The following is a 20,862-nucleotide window of genomic DNA, read 5'->3' as shown; positions in this document are numbered from 1 at the left end:
TCAAAGGCCCACGATTTAAAAGAAAAGACTAAACTTTAAGAACTGTGATTGTCCGTGAGCCCTCTTGCTTGATTATAGACCCCAACTGTTAAAACCAGAAATAGGTGCTTGGGTGGCTCAGTCGATTAAGCCTCTGACTCTTGGTTTATGTTTAGGTCATGATCTCAGGGTATTGAAATCAAGCCCCGCATGGGGCTCTCTGCTTAGCACAAAGTCTGCTTGGGATTCTCTTTCTCTCCTTCTCCCTCTGCTCCTCCCCCTGCACCCCCAGCTTGCTCGCTTGCTCTCTAAAATAAACAAATACAATATTTATTTATTTTATTTTATTTTTTTTTTTTAAAGATTTTGTTTATTTATTTGAGAGAGAGAATGAGATAGAGAGAGAGAGCATGAGAAGGGGGAGGGTCAGAGGGAGAAGCAGACTCCCCGCTGAGCAGGGAGCCCGATGTGGGACTCGATCCCGGGACTCCAGGATCATGACTTGAGCCGAAGGCAGTGGCTTAACCAACTGAGCCACCCAGGCACCCCAAATAAAATCTTTAAAAAAAAAAAAACAGAAATAGACAAGACTGCTTAATGCATGCTCCAACTGAAACCATTGTGCCTATTTATTATCACACTTTCTTGAGGCATTGACAATTTTGCAATGACTGGAACATTCCAACCACCAGACCAGAAAAACCTTGATAGCAACAGAATGCCTAGAAACCACACTTCACATGTCCCCTTCCCTGTCCATGATCACGGGCTGAACACATACCAATCCTGACCCATGATCACGCTCTCCCTGCCCGCTCTCTTGCACGTGCCCCCTGAGCCTCTCTCTATAAAACTCTAGGTGTCCATCTTGCCGGTGGAGAGGCGGTTGTTAAGATTTGAGCCTGCCACCTCCCCCGGCTGCTGGAACCCAAAATAAATTTCTCCTGTTCTCTTTTCCAAACCCTAGTTTCTTGAATTATTGGCTTTTCTCGCAATGAGTTTATCTGAGTTTGTTCAGCAATGGTGCTGGCAAACCCAGCCAGGAGCTGTGCTTTTGATTTGTCCAGCCCCATTGGGATCCCCAGGATGAAGCAGGTGGCCATGGTATGCCAGGGCTCACTTGTTTGTTTCCTGAGGTAGCGGCTGTGATAGATCAATAACATGATTAATTATCTAAGAAGAGAGAAAAATGGAAGGTGGGGATATTTGTTTAAAAAATAGCTTTCAAGCACAGGAAACACAAAGGTATAGAAGATGATCAATAGCTGCTGTTTTCACCAGGAACGAGTCCCTTAGATATAGATTTGAATTACACATGAAGGCAGATTTACGGCATTTCTTAATACAAACCTTCATTATAGTTAAAGCATTTAGGTACACTTGAATGAGAAATAATAAATTATCCTTTCCTTTTGGAATGATGATCTATATGCAAATTGTACCAAGTTGTCTGTAACCTGTAAGGGCCAAGAGCAGGCCACCCCAAGATGGACGACTTTGGCATGAACATTATTTTAAGTTAAAAGCAATCCAAACCCAGCTGATTCAGGAAAAGCTCTTTACCTCCCCCTCATCTGCCTTCATATAGGCAGGAAGAGAGCTATTAACAGAGACTCCCTTTTACCTAAGAAACTTATCTGCATCATAGCGCAACCTTGTTTTTCCAAACATCTCCTTTCACCTTCTTCCTAATGGTCTTTCTCCTGTTTGTATCCTCAGATCCCTACCCCTCTCCTCAGCTCATAGAAGCTTCATGTTGCCTCACTGTCTTTGGAATTTGCATGTCTGTGTGGATTCCCCATAAGTACATATGCTATTAAATGTGATTTTCTCCTGTTAATCTGTCTCACGTCAATTTGATTCTAAGTCCAGCTAGAAGGATCTTGAAGGGGACAGGAAATTCTTCCTCCCCAACAAACTCCAATGCATCAGCCTCCCTACTTCTGACAAAGGCTCTCTCCTTGATGAAACTTGAGTCAGGCTCCTCGGGTCCTCTTCTCAACGAGGCCCCGAATTTGGGTTTTTTCCTTGATCCACTGAGATTAGTTTTAGTAAGAATCCTGCTGAGTCAATTTAACGAAAATCCCCACTCTCGATATCAGGTCAAATTCCTCATCCCCCACCCTCAATATCTTATCACTCTGTCCTGCCTGAAGGCAGGAATCCTGTCTAGTCAGTTTAGCCAGAGTGTTCCTTACCCCTGATGTTACCTCCTCTAGTAATTTTCCATCCACTTATCCCTACCCTGCTCCTTGGCCATAATCTCCACTTGTCCTTTGTATTCAGAGTTGAGCCTAATCTCTTTCTTCTATTATCCACCTCCCGCAGTGGTCCCCCTTGAATATAAGGAATACTTTATGAGAAGCTATTAGGAAAAACACAGTAAACAAAGGTAAGGTTGTTATGCAGATTTAGGTCATTGCCTTCATTGTTAAGAGTTTCTAGAGGTTTAGTCATTCTTGTCTTCCTATCACAGAGGGAGACACGCTTGCAAATGGAGATTTCCCTTATACATGTAAATGTCTTTTTCAGAAGGATAACTTCTACTCAGTTTTCGGAGATTTTCCTCTGTCTGCATGAGGGTTCCTTTTTCTCCACATTCTCACCAGCACTTATTTCTTGTCTTTTTGATTCTAGCCATTCCAACAGGTGTAAGGTGATCTCATTGTGGTTTTGATTTGCATTTCTCTGATTAGTGATGTTGAGCATCTCCTCATGTTTCTGTTGGCTAAGTCAATCTGTCTTAGTCAACTATAATGGAATACCATAGATCCTGTGGCTTATAAACAACAGAAATTTATTTCTCATAGTTCTGGAGGCTGGGAAGTCCAAGATCAAGGCACTGGCAGATTTGGTGGCCAATGAGAGCCTGCTCTCTGGTTCATTGAGAGCTATCCTCTTCCTTTGTCCTCACATGGCAGAAGGGAACAGGGAGCTCTCTGGGAACTCTTTACAAGGGCACTAATCTCAATCATGAGGGTTCCACCTTTATGACGTAATCACTTCCCAAAGACCCCACCTCCAAATACCATCATATTGGGATTAGGTTTCAACAGACATAAACAGTGAGTCTATAGCATTCTGCCCATCCAACTAGAATAGTATGGAGTCATTAAGATGTCAACTAGTTGTGACTGGCATTAAAAAATCCACCACATATTGTTCCGCAACTATAACAAGTCATAGGACAACATATAAAATATGATCCCTGTTATATAAAATTACACACATAGGGGTGAACATAGTATAAAAAGAAACATCATTTTCACAGATCAGAGATCCCATAGGGCCTCAACTACTTCCTGTTTCTACAAACCTTGTGTCATTTGCAGACCAAAAGTTGACTTTGTTCCCTGAGGAATGTTACCTGTCGAGAATGCTACATTTGGATTTGCATATTCAAATACCAGAACCTTCAGATATTTTTTTAAACAGTCCGAGAAATGTAGGGACAGTTTGTTTTCTCTGAAAGTGTCCTTTTGTCTATGTCTCAAAGGTGGCTCCAGTGACTTCAGGCATACCCTTTCATCCTGTCACTGAGCCCTGTTACTTCTTTGGATTCTTTCAGGGCAAATTTTTTGTTACTAAAATAGAAGTGTTGGCCAAACTATTTAACAGTAACAGCAAACCAACCTCTAAGTCTGAGCCTCAATATAAAAGGAGCACTACCTTTCAGGAATTCATTTTAAAGTTTCACCTCTCAGTAAAATATTCAGTGTGATTTGGGATATCAAATCCCCTACGGGGTTTGTCTATTTCGCAGGCCTCTGAACTACTCATGTGTTCCGGGAAGAAAAGATCAGGCAAAACTTGAAGCTAGAATTTAGATTGGAGAGTGTAATTGTAGATAAGATTTTAATGGTGCATGCTAATTGCTAAGAGACCTGGGAGAGCCCTGTAGAGTGTTATGCAACATCCAGAATAAATGGCTGGAACACAGCATCTAAGAGAATCAAAGTATCCTCTCTCATACCCCTCATCTTCTCCAGTAAGTTTCATAGTTTGCTTTTGCATCTCCCTATAAATGATGAGCCCATTGCTGTGTTATTGGGTAATCTGGAATCCAAGAGAAGCTCCACTGGTTAAAAAAATAATAATAATGCCATTGTTCCTTCTGTGCACAACACAGTAGCCTTACCCTTGGGTGAAATGGTGTCTAGATTCCCTGCCGCTCCCATATAGGGGTGCAGAGGTGGGTACTCGAGCCCCTGCAGAGCCAGATTGGCCCCGTTTAAGGCTTAGTGCTAAGCACCAAATTAGCCAGCACCCTGGGCACGGGAAAGGTCCATGGTCCGCAAGCACCTACACTTCACCTGCCCTCACCCTTTCCACTTCAGTGCCCACCAGCCTGACCTCTACTTCCAGCACCTTCATTTCTTAGGCTGAGGGCATGCTCTGACCACCAGAGCCAGCTTTGCCTGCCAGTAATTAATGCCCCATTCCCACCCCAGCAATCTTTGACAAATGATGGACAGGAGTTGACCATATATAAACACAGCTTTAAGAAAGCAGATCTTAAAAGTTGTCATCACAGGAAAAAATTTTTTTGGTAACTATGTAAGGTGACAGATGTTAACTAGACTTAATTGTGGTGATCATTTTGCAGTGTATACTAATATCAAATCATTATGTTATGCACCTAAAACTAATATAATTTTATAGGTCAACTATACGTCAGTTAAAAGAAACACACCAACTTTCTTGCCCCCAGGCAGGATAACTCGTTTTCCAAAGTTCCCCTGCAAGACTGAGACAATCACCCCCAGTAACAACTTACTCAATAATAGTCCGTGTATTGGCTGCTTTCTGTTCTCTGTCTTCCTTTCCCACTTCCCTATCAGAATTTCCTGGGATCACCGCCTGAATGAATGACCTGCTTCCAAATCCTTATTTCAGAATTGCTTCTGGGAGGTCCCAAATGAAAACAAAGACAATGAAATCAAGTGCAAGGAGGAAAGCAACCAATATCCCCTTGTATCATAAAGATTAGGTAAGGCAAGCACAGGCTTTGGAGTCAGGGCTGGATTCTAACCCTGAGCTGTCTATATCTGAATTCTGTAACTGTCCAAGTTATATACAATCTCAGAGTCTCAGTTTACTCACTTGCAATGGCCTTCCTCTTGGGTTGTTGTATTAAACAAGATAACAGGTGTAAAGGGCCCAGAACATAGGATGAACTTGGAAGTGGATGACATTATTATGACTGCAAGCCCCCCAACTCCCGCCCCCAGGCTACACAATGAAACAGAAAACTGTAGTAAATAGCTTCCCAAAGAGAATATTTTTTCACACTTACACGGGCATTGTTCCAATTTCTCCCAAACACCCAATGTGGAAACGCCCCCCTCCTCCAGCCAGATTCCTGCAAAGAATATCCTTTAACATATGAGAGATGAAAATTCACCAAGGTTCTTGAAAGGTTAATGTCTGCCCTAACTCATCACCTGAAATCAAGCAGATCGTCCTCAGTCACATAGATCACATGAGATTCTTCCACAGAAGCAGTCATTTACATGGGGTGGGGGAGCAGCAACCCCATCAGATAGAAGTGGTAAACTTTGGGGAATGTGGGGAAGTGGGGAGAATATTTCCCATCCCCAAGGGACCCCAGCATACATTGTGATCTCATCTGACCCCCCGGGGTTCTTGGGGCCTGTATTATGGGATCCACAGCCATTGTGAATCCAATTATGTATATTACTGCTTCAGTGTGTTTAATGGTGGGGATACCACCGTCTCCTTTAAGGGTTGAATCATAAGGATGCTTTGAATTTGCATTGCACTTGTACTCCTCCAAATGTGTCAATACATGGTATCTTATTTTATTTTGTATTCCAAAAGTACATACAGAAGTTGGTCCTCTTTCTCCATCAGAATTTTTGTAAACTGCAGCACATTTCTCCCAGTTATGTCCCTCTGGGATTTCTAGACCAAATAAATCCCTCCTCCATGTTAACACCTTTCAGTACCTGCAAACCACAGCCATGGCCCCTTCCCTTCCCTCCTTTCAGGCTTTCATCCATCAAATTCACTTCAAACTAATTTGAAAGTCAGAGTTGGGGGGCTGGGGAAAAGCGCCACAAGCACCATAAAACTCCATCGGCAATGTCTTCACATATATTTATACATTTCCTCATCCGTCTTTCCTTCCATTTATCATCATTTCTGTGCCCCTTCTCTGGTTTCAAAAGAAAACAAATATTCTAGGTCAAAATGTCAGCAACAGGGGTGGGTGGGCGGCTCAGTCAGTTAAGCGTCTGCCTCCGGGTCAGATCATGATCCCAGAGTCCTGGGCTGGAAATTGCCCCCCCCCCCACCGGCCCCCAGCCGGGCTCCCTGCTCAGCAGGGAGTCTGCTTCTCCCTCTCCATCTGCCCGCCCCCCACCCCGCCCCTGCTCATGCGCTCTCTCTCTCTCTCTCTCAAATAAATAAATAAATAAAATCGTCAAAAAAAAAAAAATGTCAGCAACATCACAGTACAAAAGGAAGTTTCAACTCTCAGGCCTGCACAATCTCTCCAAGACAAAAACAATTCCAGCCATCTTAGGCTGTCTTTCTTTCCTCGATCCCTGGTTGAAGGCGTTGCAATCCTTCTGCAACACGTCCACAAAAATCAAATAATACAGGAGAGAGGAACCAGGAGAGACGATGGACTCTGAGAAACAAACTGAGGGTTCTAGAGGGGAGGGGGGTGGGGGGATGGGTTAGCCTGGTGATGGGTATTAAAGAGGGCATGTTCTTTTTTTTTTTTTTTTTAAGATTTTATTTATTTGCGAGAGAGAGAATGAGAGACAGAGAGCATGAGAGGGAGGAGGGTCAGAGGGAGAAGCAGACTCCCTGCCGAGCAGGGAGCCCGATGTGGGACTCGATCCCGGGACTCCAGGATCATGACCTGAGCCGAAGGCAGTCGCTTAACCAACTGAGCCACCCAGGCGCCCCAAGAGGGCATGTTCTGCATGGAGCACTGGGTGTTATACGCAAACAATGAATCATGGAACACTACATCAAAAACTAATGATGTAATGTATGGTGATTAACATAATATAATAATTAAAAAATCAAATAATACAGCTAATGTGGATTCCGTTATTTCCCTCCCTTGTAGCCCATGCAGACCTCTTAATCTGACAGGCCTGACAGCTGAGGAGACTTCCCTGTAACTGTACAGACACACACACACACACACACACACACACACGCGCGCGCGCGCGCGCACATTCACTCACGCACGTGCGTGTCATTCCGCCACTCTGCAGCTCACCATCCCGTTCTCGCTGCGAGTCTGGTCTCCGTGTGACCGCGCCATAGCCAGTCTCCCACCAGGCTGTGTCCTAGATTCAGCTTCTGCCTCAATTAAGGAAACATGGGAGACAAAGCAGCACTTATTTTTAAATTAAAAAGCCTCCTGGCTTCCTCCCTCACAGACTGCCCTGAGTGTGCTGCCCTGATCAAAGGCGCTTTGAACGCTCTTCTGTCTGGCAGGCAAGGGAAAGAAGGTTGCCTGTAGGAAGCGTTCATGTAAAACCATTAGAGCATCAGGAACCGTGTGAGGGGCCAAAGCCCGTGTGGAAGAAGCTCAAAAGTTTGTCTTGGTTTCACGAGTCCTCAAACACCATGATTAAAAACAGAAGTTTCGTGGTTCTAATTCTTTTTACTTATTCTGATTTTCACAGGCGTTTCTTCTTTTTTTTCTTTTCCATCCGCTCCTTCATTCGTTTGTTTATTTACTGTTTCTTCTTATCCTTGTCCATTTTAATTCTTATCTTTTTGCTTTGCAAATGAATTTCCCCCAGAACTATCTTTCTCAAAAGCCCCTTTTGTTTCATTTTTTTATTACCCTTCCCTTCCCAGTCTTTCAACTGCATCCCCTGCTTCTCTTTGTCTTTTAAGAAAAAGAATCACTGACCAATTTATCATTTCTTACCATTTCTCACTCCCTCTAAAATGGATTTGAAAAAAAAAAAAATGTTTGGGGCGGTAGGATTCCTAATAGACCCAAATTGGAAACAACCCAAATATCCATCAACTGTGAGCAAACAGATTGTGATATATCCGTACACTGGAATATTACTGGCAATAATGAAGAACCAACTACTGATAAACACACATCATGGGTGAATCTCAAAATAATTGAGTAAAAAGGAAGCCAGACATAACGGAGTATGTACTGTATAATTCCACTTAGATGAAGTTCAGTAATAGGCAAAACAAATCTGTGGTGATAGCCATCGGAACAGCCATTGTGGGGAGACAGGTTATTGAATGGAAAGAAGCCTAAGGGCACTTTGGGGATGACGGAAACATTCCTTACCTTGATAAGGGTGTGTTTTACATTAGTCAAAACTCATCAAACTGTACGCTTTAGATCTAAGAATTTCACAGTCTGTAAATGATATCTCCGTTTTAAAAGAAATGTTTTAAAGAATTTTAAAAAGGAGGTAATTATTAACTGTGGTACTTACATTGCATGGCTTATAACATCACTATTTAAAATCATTTTTCTGGGGCGCCTGGGTGGCTCAGTTGGTTAAGTGACTGCCTTCGGCTCAGGTCATGATCCCGGAGTCCCCGGATCGAGTCCCCCATCAGGCTCCCTGCTCAGCGGGGAGTCTGCTTCTCCCTCTGACCCTACCCCCTCTTGTGCTCCCTCTCTCTCAAATAAATAAAATAAAATCTTTAAAAAAATAAAATAAAATAAAATAATCTTTCTGAGGGCACCTGGGTGGCTCAGTTGGTTAAGCATCTGCCTTTGGCTCAGATCATGATCCCGGAATCCTGGGATTGAGCCCCACCTCGGGCTCCCTGCTCAGCGGGGAGCCTGCTTCTGCCTCTCCCCACTGCTCATGCTCTCTCTCGAAAATAAATAAACAAAATCCTTTAAAATAAATAAATAAATAAAATCATTTTTCTGAAAACCAATACCACAGGGAAATATTTAAATGTGAAAAGGGCAGGATGCAAAAGTCATGGCCCCGTTTTTCATAGGAAATGTTTTATACAGCATATGCATGGAAAAAGATGGAGGAGTTAAAAACAATTTAAAAGGAAAGCACTCCTCTTCTTTCCATATAAGAGATTCTGCCTTCCTTAATGTTTGATTCTGACAGTTACATAAAGCAGGACCTTAAAGAAAAGGCAATAATTCTTCCAGAGAACCACAGGCTGTAGCTATTTGTCTAGCATGGTCACCCAAATGCTTATACTGAGTTGCACGGGAAGTGAATGGATCCTGGAAGCCTGCTTTGTTTTCTTCCCAAAGTCCCTCTCTTTGGTTCAGCAGATCTCTCACTTGCTTTCTGTCCCTTTGTTCAAGTGACCAGAACCCTGTTAGCCCGCCCTCCAGTGGGCTGATGACCCACAACTCCCTTGTTTTTTTTTTTTTTGTAAGATTTATTTATTTATTTGAGAGAGAGAGAGAGCGAGAGAGCATGTGTGAGTGCAGAGGGGGAGGGAAAGGAAGAGGGAAAGAATCCCAAGCAGACTCTGTGCTGAGCGCAGAGCCTGACATGGGGCTCATCCTAAGACCCATGAGATCATGACCTGAGCTGAAACCAAGAGTCTGAGGCTCAACTGACTGACCCACCCAGGCGCCCTACTACTCCCTTGCTTCTTAAACCAGGCACAAGGTTTTCTAACCTTTATTAATCTAAGTAATTTCAGAAAAAGTTAAATAACTGTGGGAGAACCGAGATCCCTACAGAATGCAACTGACAAGCGCACAGTATTTTCAATAAGCATCGACGGGGATGGTGGGACTTCCTTTTTTTTTCCCCAGATCCAGTTTAGCTGAAGAAGGTGCAAAACCTACAGGAAGTGATAAAGGGTTTATTTTGGTGATTCTTAGACTTGTTTTTTCGAGAGATGATACAAAGAAGCTGATCACTCTTAAGAAGAGAAAGTAAGAGAATAGGTAGCAGGTAAAAAGAACTAAAGCATGATGGGGTCTTTGATACATACCAATCAAGAAGAAAGTGAATTTAAAAAGAAAGAATAAAAACTTGACAAGAACTGACTACATTTTCCCATTCTGTCCTCATTTCCTTAGTTCACTGATGAGTGTATCTTTTTTTTAATGATTTTTTATTTATTTATTTGAGAGAGAGAGACAGAGATAGCAAGAGAGATCCTGAGTGGTGAGTAGAGGGAGAAGCAGGCTCCCCACTGATCCCAGGATCCTGGGATCATGACCTGAGCCAACAGCAGACACTTAACCAGTTGAGCCACCTAGGCACCCCTGATGAGTGTATCTTTTTTTTTAAGATTTTATTTATTTATTTGACAAGAAAGACACAGCAAGAGAGGGAACACAAGCAGGAGGAGTGAGAGAGGGAGAAGCAGGCTCCCCGCTGAGCAGGGAACCCGATGCGGGGCTCAATCCCAGGATCCTGGGCTCATGACCTGAGCCGAAGGCAGACGCCCAACGACTGAGCCACCTAGGCGCCCCTGATGAGTGTATCTTTAGGAGAGAATCAATCCCCATTTTTGTGGAGATATAGGAATACTTGTCTTTGACTACTTCAATTCCTCTTTGGGAAACGGTGGTGTTCCAAGAGTTGAGATGAAGAGGTAGAGCACAGAGATTTTTTAGGGCAGTGAAAATCTTCTGTATGATGCTATCAGGATGAATACCTGTCATTATATATTTGTCCAAACCCATAGAATGTACAACACCACGAATGAACTCTAATGTAAAGTATGAACTTTGAGTGATAATGACGCATCAATGTAAGTTCATCAACTGTAACAAATGTACCACTCTGGTGGGGAATGTTTAGTGGAGGTGACTATGCATGTGTAGGGGCACTTGGTCTATTGGGAATCTCTGCACCTTCCTCTCAATTTTGCTGTGAACCTAAAACAGCTGTAGAAAAATATAGCCTTTAATTAAAAAAAAAAACCTCTAAAGAAATATAATAATAATAATTTCTAAAAGAAGTGCCATATTGGAATAGACACTGTTATTTGCATACACAGTATCTGTTTCCCTCTTCTTCCTTCTGAACAGAACCCAATTCTGTTCAAGCATCCTCCTCACCTCCACAGAGCCCAATTGCCTCAGGAGACTCCAACCCCTTCCTCAGCTTCGGGAATAGGTCGTGATTACTCTCAGCTATTCAAGGTGATCATACCATTTTTTTAGTGATTGGTTCAGAAACCCAGGTTTAAGGGCAATCAGTGGAGGGCCTTCCCAAAGCAACTGTTCCCAGAAGACCTTAGGCCACCCAAACACACTGTAAGAAAGCACTTATAGGCCACGGTTGGGGGAGATGCTTTCTTGCTCTCTCCCACTGGATATGAGCATGCTGGCACTGGCAGCCACTTTGCAACCATGAAGGAAGTCAGACCGAGGACAATAAACAAACAAACAAACACATGAAGGAAGGCAGAGCCAAGAGAACTGAGAGAAAGAAAGCAGGGCCCTGCTCAAATGGTGCCTCGAGCTTGCATTACTTTTGGGAATGTTGATAGATGTCTTTATTTTTAAGCCAGTTTGAGCCTTAATTCTGTTACCTGCTACTGGAAATAACCTGCTACGGGTATTCCCTACTTGATGCATACAAGTTGGTTTCTACAGCATTTTTTGCTCATATAGATCAATAATTATCTTTGCTGCACTTTTGGCAACCAAGTATTTTCAAAACCTATCACGTGCAGTTAATTGTGTTAGTCATTAGTAATAAAACTCCAATAAGACTAACCAAAAACCTAAACTCAAAAGACTTGATAAAATCTGCCAAAATGGTCATTTGTTTATTCATCCAACAAGGAGTTATCGAGAACCTAATATGCATCAGGCTTTAAGTAATGAGAAGACTGTTACACCCTGATTCTGTCCCTTTAAATTACATTTGAGTACAAAGAAAATAGGGCAATCTGTGATTATGCATATATTCATTACAAACTACTGCACAAATATTTGGCTCATAACTATGAGTTAAATGGTATGACATTTCCATTGGAAAATTAATTACTTGAACATGTGCTGTATAAAATATGTCAAATCATTTATTTGGATGTTGTATATTGCATATTAGTTTTTAACCAAAGGAAATACATGAGAAATAAACATAAAATGCACACTCTATGTATTGTAAATGTCATGTTATGCCCAAGGGCCTTTGCAAGTGAACAATTTTTTTCTGGATGAGGAGAGTAGTGTCTGAAAGATCATAGGATCACAGATCCAAAAAAAGGAGTCACTTTGCAATGACTTCTTCATGCTTTTAAGGGTTGCACCTATTGATAACGTGTCTATTTAAAGACTGTGTTTCATACAAATAGCTATGTGTGAAAGAATGGGTAGATTAATCATTTCAGATACTAACCTGTCATCTAAAATCGTTTAGAAGTTTATCTGCCTAGGAATAAAAAATAAAGATATATAGTTTGATATGAGTACCTACATTCTGATGCTTTTATGGTTTCAACGATTTTGAGAGAGAAAGATCTATATAAAGATCTGTAAGTTAGAGACTGTAATAAATGCCACTCGAGATAAACATATACTACTACAATAAATGATGGAGCAAGAAAACTAAATGAAAAAAAGAGAAAAAGAAACTAGTAAGGTCAGATACATACACAAACAAAATGGAGCCTGTGTCGTTCATTGAGAGCCAAGAAATATTCATAAATGGGAAGGAAATTCCTCAAGGAAGCATATAGGCTTCACTCCGTACGCTCCAGAGGGAATATGTTTATTCAGCTAGGCATACAGCAGGACCTTCTCCATATTAATATAGATACAGTATAAGAGTGACACCCGTCCTATAAACTAACCATGTTATAGTAGTTTTATATACTCTTTGGTGTTAGGCTGAAAGATTTATCCTATAAAATAGCCATGGTCACATAATTAAAATGTCTTACGTCAAACTTCTGATTCACAAAATGATATTTGTCCTTCAAGTCACAGAATTTACAAATGGCTGAATTTCTTTCTCTGTTGTCTAGCTTCAGTACAAGAATTCTCTAGGCTACAATTATTTACTTGAACACATTTGCACCAAGACAGGACATTTTCTGTAGGGCACCAAAGTGCATTCCTTTGCTCTGATGAAGTCTTCTCTTTATGTATGAATGAGTGTTTTCACAATTGCAGTGGCTAAGGATGAGTTCACCAAGAGTAATGTTCTCAGAGGCTATGGGCGTTTTGCTTTAGGAGGCAATCACAAGAACTAATCCCTGCTAACTTGGACATAGCTGATGATTTGAACTCCTTTAAAGTATGTGGGTAGAGGTGACAGTATTGTTTATAATAATCATAAAAAAGGAGTATGTGTGGAAAAAAGGAATGTGTAAAGAAATGTTCTCTGGTCAAACCAGTGACCTACACTTCTGATGGTTAATTTGATGTATTAATTTGACTGAGCCCCTGGGTGCCCAGATACTTGGTTAAACGTTCTTTTGGGTGTGTCTTTGAGGATATTTCTGGATGAGATTAGCATTTCACTTGGTAGACGGAGTAAAGCAGATTGCCCTCCCTAATGTGAGTGGGGCCACATCTAATCCATTGAAGGTCTGAATTGAACAATAGGTTGAGTAAGGAGAATTCTGTCTCTGCCTGTCTTCCAGCTGGTGTATCAGTCTTCTGCTGTCTTCAAACTTAGACTCAGACTGGAACCACACCACCAGCTCTCCTAGTTCTCAGGCCTTGGGACTCAGACTGAAACCATACCACTGGCATTTCTGGGTCTCCAGCTTGCCAACAGCAGATCTTGGGACTTCTCAGCCTCCATAATCACGTAATGCAATTCCTTATAATAAATAAATATATATATATATATATATGTATATATATATATATATCCTATTTTGTTTCTCTGGCGAACCCAGGTGAAGACACCTACCTATCTACTGAACCTGACAGCTAGAGTAGATCTTTTTTTTAGTATATCCTTCTCTCTATGAGAAAATACGTCATGATTTTCTTGAGTCTTTCCTTAATTTTAAAATGAACAACTAATGATTGAAAAGAATACAGTTCAATTTTAACAATATTGCTCAAATAACTAGAATATTTCATGTAGGGATTATATTTTCACTTACCAGCAAAATGTATTAAATATCACAGTTTGCACTTTGCTTCACTGTTTTAATTTTAAAAACAAACTCCAGAGGTTCAGTCAGTTAAGCACCTGCTTTCAGCTCAGGTCATGATCCCAGGGTTCTGGGATCGAGCCCTGCATTGGGCTCCCTGCTCAGCAGAGAGTCTGCTTCTCCCTCTGCCTCTGCCTGCCACTTCCCTTGCTTGTGCTCTCTCTTTCTTTCTCTCTCTATCAAATAAATAAATAAAATTGTAAAAAAAAATTTGACAACCTGAATAGGCCAATAACCAGTAACGAGATTGAAGCAGTGATCAAAAACCTCCCAAAAAACAAGAGTCCAGGGCCTGATGGATTCTCTGGGGAATTCTACCAAACATTCAAAGAAGAAATAATACCTATTCTACTGAAGCTGTTTCAAAAAATAGAAGGAAAGCTTCCAGACTCATTCTATGAGGCCAGCATTACCTTAATCCCCAAACCAGGCAAAGACCCCATCAAAAAGGAGAATTTCAAACTGATATCCCTGATGAATATGGATTCCAAAATTCTCAACAAAATCCTAGCTAATAGGATCCAACAATACGTTAAAAGGATCATCCACCACGACCAAGTGGGATTTATCCCAGGGATGCAAGGATGGTTCAACATTTGAAAATCAATCAATGTGATAGAACACATTAATAAGAGGAGAAGAACCATATGGTCCTCTCAATTGATGCAGAAAAAGCATTTGACAAAATACAGCATCCTTTTCTGATTACAACTCTTCAGAATATGGGGATAGAAGGAACATTCCTCAAGTTCATAAAATCCATCTATGAAAAACCCACAACAAATATCGTCCTCAATGGGGAAAAGCTGAGAGCCTTTCCCCTTAAGATCAGGAACACGACAAGGATGCCCACTCTTGCCACTATTGTTCAAGATAGTACTAGAAGTCCTAGCAACAGCAATCAGACAACAAAAAGAAATAAAACGTATTCAAATTGGCAGAGAAGAAGTCAAGCTCTCTCTATTCGCAGATACATGATACTTTATGTGGAAAATCCAAAAGACTCCACCCCCAAGTTACTAGAACTCATACAGCAATTCAGTAATGCAGCAGGATACAAAATCAATGCACAGAAATCAGTTGCTTTCTCATACACTAACAATGCAACTGTAGAAAGAGAAATTAGAGAAACTATTTCATTTACAATAGCACCAAAAGCCATAAGATACCTCGGAATAAACCTAACCAAAGAGGTGAAGGATCAATACTCTAGGAACTACAGAACATTCATGAAAGAAATTGAAGAAGACACAAAAAGATGGAAAAACATTCCATGCTCATGGATTGGAAGAATAAACATTGTTAAAATGTCTATGCTGCCATCCCAATCAAAATTCCAATGACATTTTTCAAAGTGCTGGAACAAACAATCCTAAAATTTGTATGGAACCAGAAAAGACCCCGAATCGCCAAGGAAATGTTGAAAAAGAAAAACAAAGCTGGGGGCATCACATTGCCCGATTTCAAGCTATATTACAAAGCCGTGATCACCAAGACAGCATGGTACTGGCACAAAAACAGACACATAGATCAATGGAACAGAATAGAGAGCCCAGATATGGTCAAATAATCTTCGACAAAGCAGGAAATAATATGCAATGGATAAAAGACAGTCTCTTCAATAAATGGTACTGGGAAAATTGGACAGCTATATACAGAAGAATGAAACTCGACCATTCTCTAACACCATACACAAAGATAAACTCAAAATGGATGAAAGACCTCAATGGGAGACAGGAATCCATCAAAATCCTAGAGGAGAACATAGGCAGTAACCTCTTCGACATCGGCCACAGCAACTTCTTTCAAGATACATCTCCAAAGGCAAGTGAAACAAAAGCAAAAATGAACTTTTGGGACTTCATCAAGATAAAAAGCTTCTGCACAGCAAAGGAAATAGTCAACAAAACAAAGAGGCAACCCACAGAATGGGAGAAGATATTTGCAAATGACACTACAAATAAAGGGCTGGTATCCAAGATCTATAAAGAACTTCTCAAACTCAACACCCAAAAAACAAATAACCAAGTCAAAAAGTGGGCAGAAGATATGAAAAGACACTTCTCTGAGGAAGACATACAAATGGCCTACGGACATATGAAAAAACGTTCATCATCATTAGCCATCAGGGAAATCCAAATCACAACCACATTGAGATACCACCTTACACCAGTTAGAATGGCAAAAATGGACAGGGAAAGAAACAACAAATGTTGGAGAGGTTGTGGAGAAAGGGGAACCCTCTTGCACTGTTGGTGGGAATGTAAGTTGGTAGAGCCACTTTGGAAAACAGTGTGGAGGTTCCTCAAAAATTTAAAAATAGAGCTACCCTATGACCCAGCAATTGCACTCTTGGGTATTTACGCCAATGACACAGATGTAGTGAAAAGAAGGGCCATATGCACCCCAGTGTTCCTAGCAGCAATGTCCGCAATAGCCAAACTGTGGAAAGAGCCAAGATGCCCTTCAACAGATGAATGGATAAAGAAGATGTGGTCCATATATACAGTGGAATATTACTCAGCCATCAGAAAGGATGAATACCCAACTTCTACATCAACATGGATGGGACTGGAGGAGATTATGCTAAGTGAAATAAGTCAAGCAGAGAAAGTCAATTATCATCTGGTTTCACGTATTTGTGGAACATAAGGAACAGCATGGAGGACATTAGGAGAAGGAAGGGAAAAATGGGGGGGCAATTGGAGGGAGAGATGAACCATGAGAGACTATGGACTCTGAGAAACAAACTGAGGGTTTCAGAGGGGAGGGGTGGGGGGATGGGTTAACCCGGTGATGGGTATTAAGGAGGGCATGTACTGCATGGAGCACTGGGTGTTATATGAAAACAATGGATCATGGAACACTACATCAAAAACTAATTGTATGGTGACTAACATAACATAAAAAAATAAAATTTTTTAAAAATTCATTAAAAAAAACAAATTCCAAGTGATAAACCTAGAATGATAGATTTGAACCATCTCATCTTCTGGTTCATAATCACTGTGCTATCATTGCCTATTTCTTTTTCCTTTTTTTAAAGATTTATTTATTTATTTCGAGAGAGAGTGAGAGAGCAGGGGGGAGGGGCCGAGGGAGAGGGAGAAAGAAACTTAAGCAGACTCCATGCTGAGTGCCAAGTCCCACATGGGGCTGGTCTCATGACCCTGAGATCATGACCTGAGCTGAAACCAAGAGTCGGACAGTTAACCAACTGCACCACCCAGGCCCCTCTATCATTGCTTGTTTCTAATCAACTATTTAATCTTAGGAATACGCATTACCACAGGAATTAGAGACAAACTGTGCCTAAAACAACTCTAATAATTATGAACCACTACAAACTTATTCTCCAGTCAGACAGAAAAAGACAAATACTGTAGGATCTCACTTATATGTTGAATCTAAAAAAGGTGAACTCAGAGAAGCCGAGAGTAGAATGGTGGTTACCAGGTGCCGGGGGGTGGGGGGAACTGAGAGATATTGGGCAAAGGGTACAAACTTCCAGTTATTAGATTAAAAGTTCTGGCAATCTAATGTACAGCATGGTGGTTTTAACTACTAATACTTTTAACTACTAATACTTGAAGCTAAGAGAGTAAATCTTAAATGTTCTCACTTCCAGGAAGGAATGGTAACTATGTGACAGGATGGAGGTGGTAGCTAATGCTATGATGGTAATCATTTTGCAACCTATAAATGCATCAAATCAACACCCTGTGTACCTTTTTTTTTCACTTCATATAAAATCCTGGTTTATTGAAACTATCAAGGAATTCAATTAAAAAAAAAAGGCAAGTTTCAAACCCAGATTCTCTATAAATCCCATCTTCTTTACCCTACTCCAGGAGGCCTTTCATCTCTTAATGAAGGTCCAGAAGAGAATGTTTAGGTTTTTCTCATTCCCCACCCCCAATATGTTCATCTCTTTTGTCTCTTAAATTCCATATGTCAGTGAAATCATATGGTATTTATCTTTCTCTGACTGACTTATTTCGCTTAGCATAATACATTCTAGTTCTATCCATGTCGTTGCAAATGGCAGGATTTCATTCTTTTTGATGGCTGAGTAATATTCCATTGTATATATATTCCACATCTTTTTTATCCATTCATCAGTCGATAGACATTTGGACTCTTTCCACAGGTTGGCTATTGTTGATAATGCTGCTATAAACATCGGGGTGCATGTACAACTTCGAATCAGTATTTTTATATCTTTTGGGTAAATACCTAGTAGTGCAATTGCTGGATCATAGGGTAGTTCTACTTTTAACTTTTTGAGGAACCTCCATACTGTTTTCCAGAGTGGCTGCACCAGCTTGCATTCCCAACAGTGCAAGAGGTTCCCCTTTCTCTGCATCCTCACCAACACCTGTTGTTTCTTGTGTTGTTAACTTTAACCATTCAGACAGGTGTGAGGTGATATCTCATCCTGGTTTTGATTTGCATTTCCTTGATGATGAGTGATGCTGAGCATCTTTTCATGTGTCTGTTAGCCATCTGGATGTCTTCTTTGGAAAAATGTCTATTCATGTCTTCTGCCCATTTCTTAACTGGATTATTTGGTTCTTGGGTGTTGAGTTTGATAAGTTCTTTATAGATTTTGGATACGAACCTATTATTATCAGACATGTCACTTGCAAATATCTTCTTCTATTCCATAGGCTGCCTTTTAGTTTTGTTGATTGTTTCCTTTGCTGTGCAGAAACTTTTTATCTTGATGAAGTCCCTATAGTTCATTTTCGCTTTTGTTTCCCTTGCCTCTGGCAACGTGTCTGGTAAGAAGTTGCTCCGGCTGAGATCAAAGAGGTTGCTGCCCGTGTTCTCCTTTAGGATTTTGATGGATTCCTGTCTCACATTTGTTTCTTTCATCCATTTTGAATTTTTTTGTGTGTATGGTGTAATAAAGTGGTCCAGCTACATTCTTCTGTATGTGGTTGCCCAGTTTTCCTAACATCATTTGCTGAAGAGACTGTCTTTTTTCCATTGCATATTTTTTCCTGTTTTGTCGAAGATTAGTTGACCATAGAGTTGAGGGTCCATTTCTGGGTTCTTTGTTCTGTTCCATTGATCTATGTGTCTGTTTCTGTGCTAGTACCATATGTCTTGATGACTACAGCTTTGTAAATAGCTTGAAGTTTGGAATCATGATGCCTCCAGCTTTGCTTTTCTTTTTCAGGATTGCTTTGGCTATTCAGGGTCTTTTGTGGTTCCATACAAATTTTAAGATTGTTTGTTTTAGCTCTATAAAAAATGTTGGTGATATTTTGATAGGGATTGCATTAAATGTGTAGATTGCTTTGGGTAGTATAGACATTTTAACAATGTTTGTTCTTCCAATCCATGAGCATGGAATATTTTTCCATTTCTTTGTGTCCTCTTCAATTTTCTTCATAAATGTTCTATAGTTTTCAGAGTACAGATCTTTTACCTCTTTGCTTAGGTTTATTCCTAGGTATCTTATGGTTTTTGGCACAATAGTAAATGGGATCAATTCCTTGATTTATTTTTCTGTTGCTTCATTATTGGTGTATAGAAATACAACAAATTTCTGTATGTTGATTTTATATCCTGGAACTTTGCTGAATTCATTTTTCAGTTCTAGCAATTTTTTTGGTGGAGTCTTCTGGGTTTTCTACATAGACTATCATGTCATTTGCAAATAGTGGAAGTTTGACTTCTTCCTTGCTGATTCAGATGCCTTTTATTTCTTTTTGTTGTCTGATCGCTGAGGCTAAGACTTCCAGTACTACGCAGCAGTGGTGACAGTGGCCATCACTGTCTTGGTCCTGACTGTAGAGGAAAAGCTCTCAGTTTTTCCCCGTTGAGGATGATACTAGCTGTGGGTTCTTCATATATGGCTTTTATGATGTTGAAATATGTTCATTCCATCTATCCCTACTTTATTGAGGGTTTCTATCAGGAATGGATTCTGTATTTTGTCAAATGCTTTTTCTGCATCTATTAAGAGGATCATATGGTTTTTATCCTTTCTTTTATTAATGTGGTGTGTCATGTTGATTGATTTGCAACACGTTGTACAACTTAAACTTACACAATGTTATATCTCAATAAAGCTGGGAAAAAAGGAAAAAGTGAAAGGCTGAAAAGTAAGTCAAGGAATTAGAAAAAAAAAAACAAGTAGAAGGAGAGAATTTTAAAAGGGAAGAACTGAAATTACTGAAATAGAATAACAAGCCAAATCAAAAGGAACAACAAAATACTAGTGTCTTATATGAATATAAAGATGACAGACATACATGCTTGATAGGTCAGGATAAGCTTACCCTCATATACTTAATTGTTATGTTAACAGATAATTATTGTTAAAGTTTATACTTGTCATGTAACTTTATTTTTTCTAATAAACTTTATTAAGTAGGGGGAAAAAACTTACTCTCCATACAAATGCATACACCTGAATCCACAGGTTTTAGGGGCTGACCACATAACTGGGTGTTCTCCAAACTGACGTCCATGTAGAATACAATGTTTATTAAATTGTAAGTAATAAGGGGTGCCTGGGTGGCTCAATTGGTTAAGCGTCTGCCTTCAGCTCAGGGCATGATCTCAGGGTCTTGGGATTGAGCCCCTCATCTGGGTCCCTGCTCAGTGAGGAGTTTGCTTCTCCCTCTCCCTTTTCCCCTCCCCCCTGCTTGTTCTCTCTCTTTCTCTAAAAAAAAAAAAAATTGTAAGTAATAAAATCATGCTAATTTGAGGCTTTTAACTTATTACAACATAACCATAACCACAGCTTTTATTTAGACCTTAAACAAG

The 20,862-nt window shown here is 40.5% G+C and overlaps 1 protein-coding gene across 8 annotated transcripts in view; it reads right to left on the bottom strand.

Annotated features, from left to right (window-relative positions):
* The window catches only part of EFHC2 (EF-hand domain containing 2), a 211,608-nt gene extending 204,280 nt beyond the window's left edge, over positions 1–7,328 (bottom strand). For 2 of the 8 annotated variants that reach the window (XM_078063910.1, XM_078063914.1), the window contains exon 1: positions 7,241–7,327. Coding sequence is in view for 2 of the 8 variants with exons in the window: in XM_078063906.1 (XP_077920032.1) it covers positions 7,241–7,285 (45 nt within the window). In the remaining 6 variants the exon portion in view is untranslated. Of the gene's footprint in view, positions 1–7,201 lie in introns of all 8 variants that reach the window. The other 6 variants (XM_078063906.1, XM_078063912.1, XM_078063913.1 and 3 more) reach the window with 6 other exon arrangements.
* Between the last annotated feature and the right edge of the window lie 13,534 nt (positions 7,329–20,862).

The sequence above is a fragment of the Halichoerus grypus genome, chromosome X (assembly GCF_964656455.1).
Source record: "Halichoerus grypus chromosome X, mHalGry1.hap1.1, whole genome shotgun sequence".
NCBI lineage: Eukaryota > Metazoa > Chordata > Mammalia > Carnivora > Phocidae > Halichoerus > Halichoerus grypus.
This window is presented reverse-complemented; position numbering and strand designations above follow the sequence as displayed.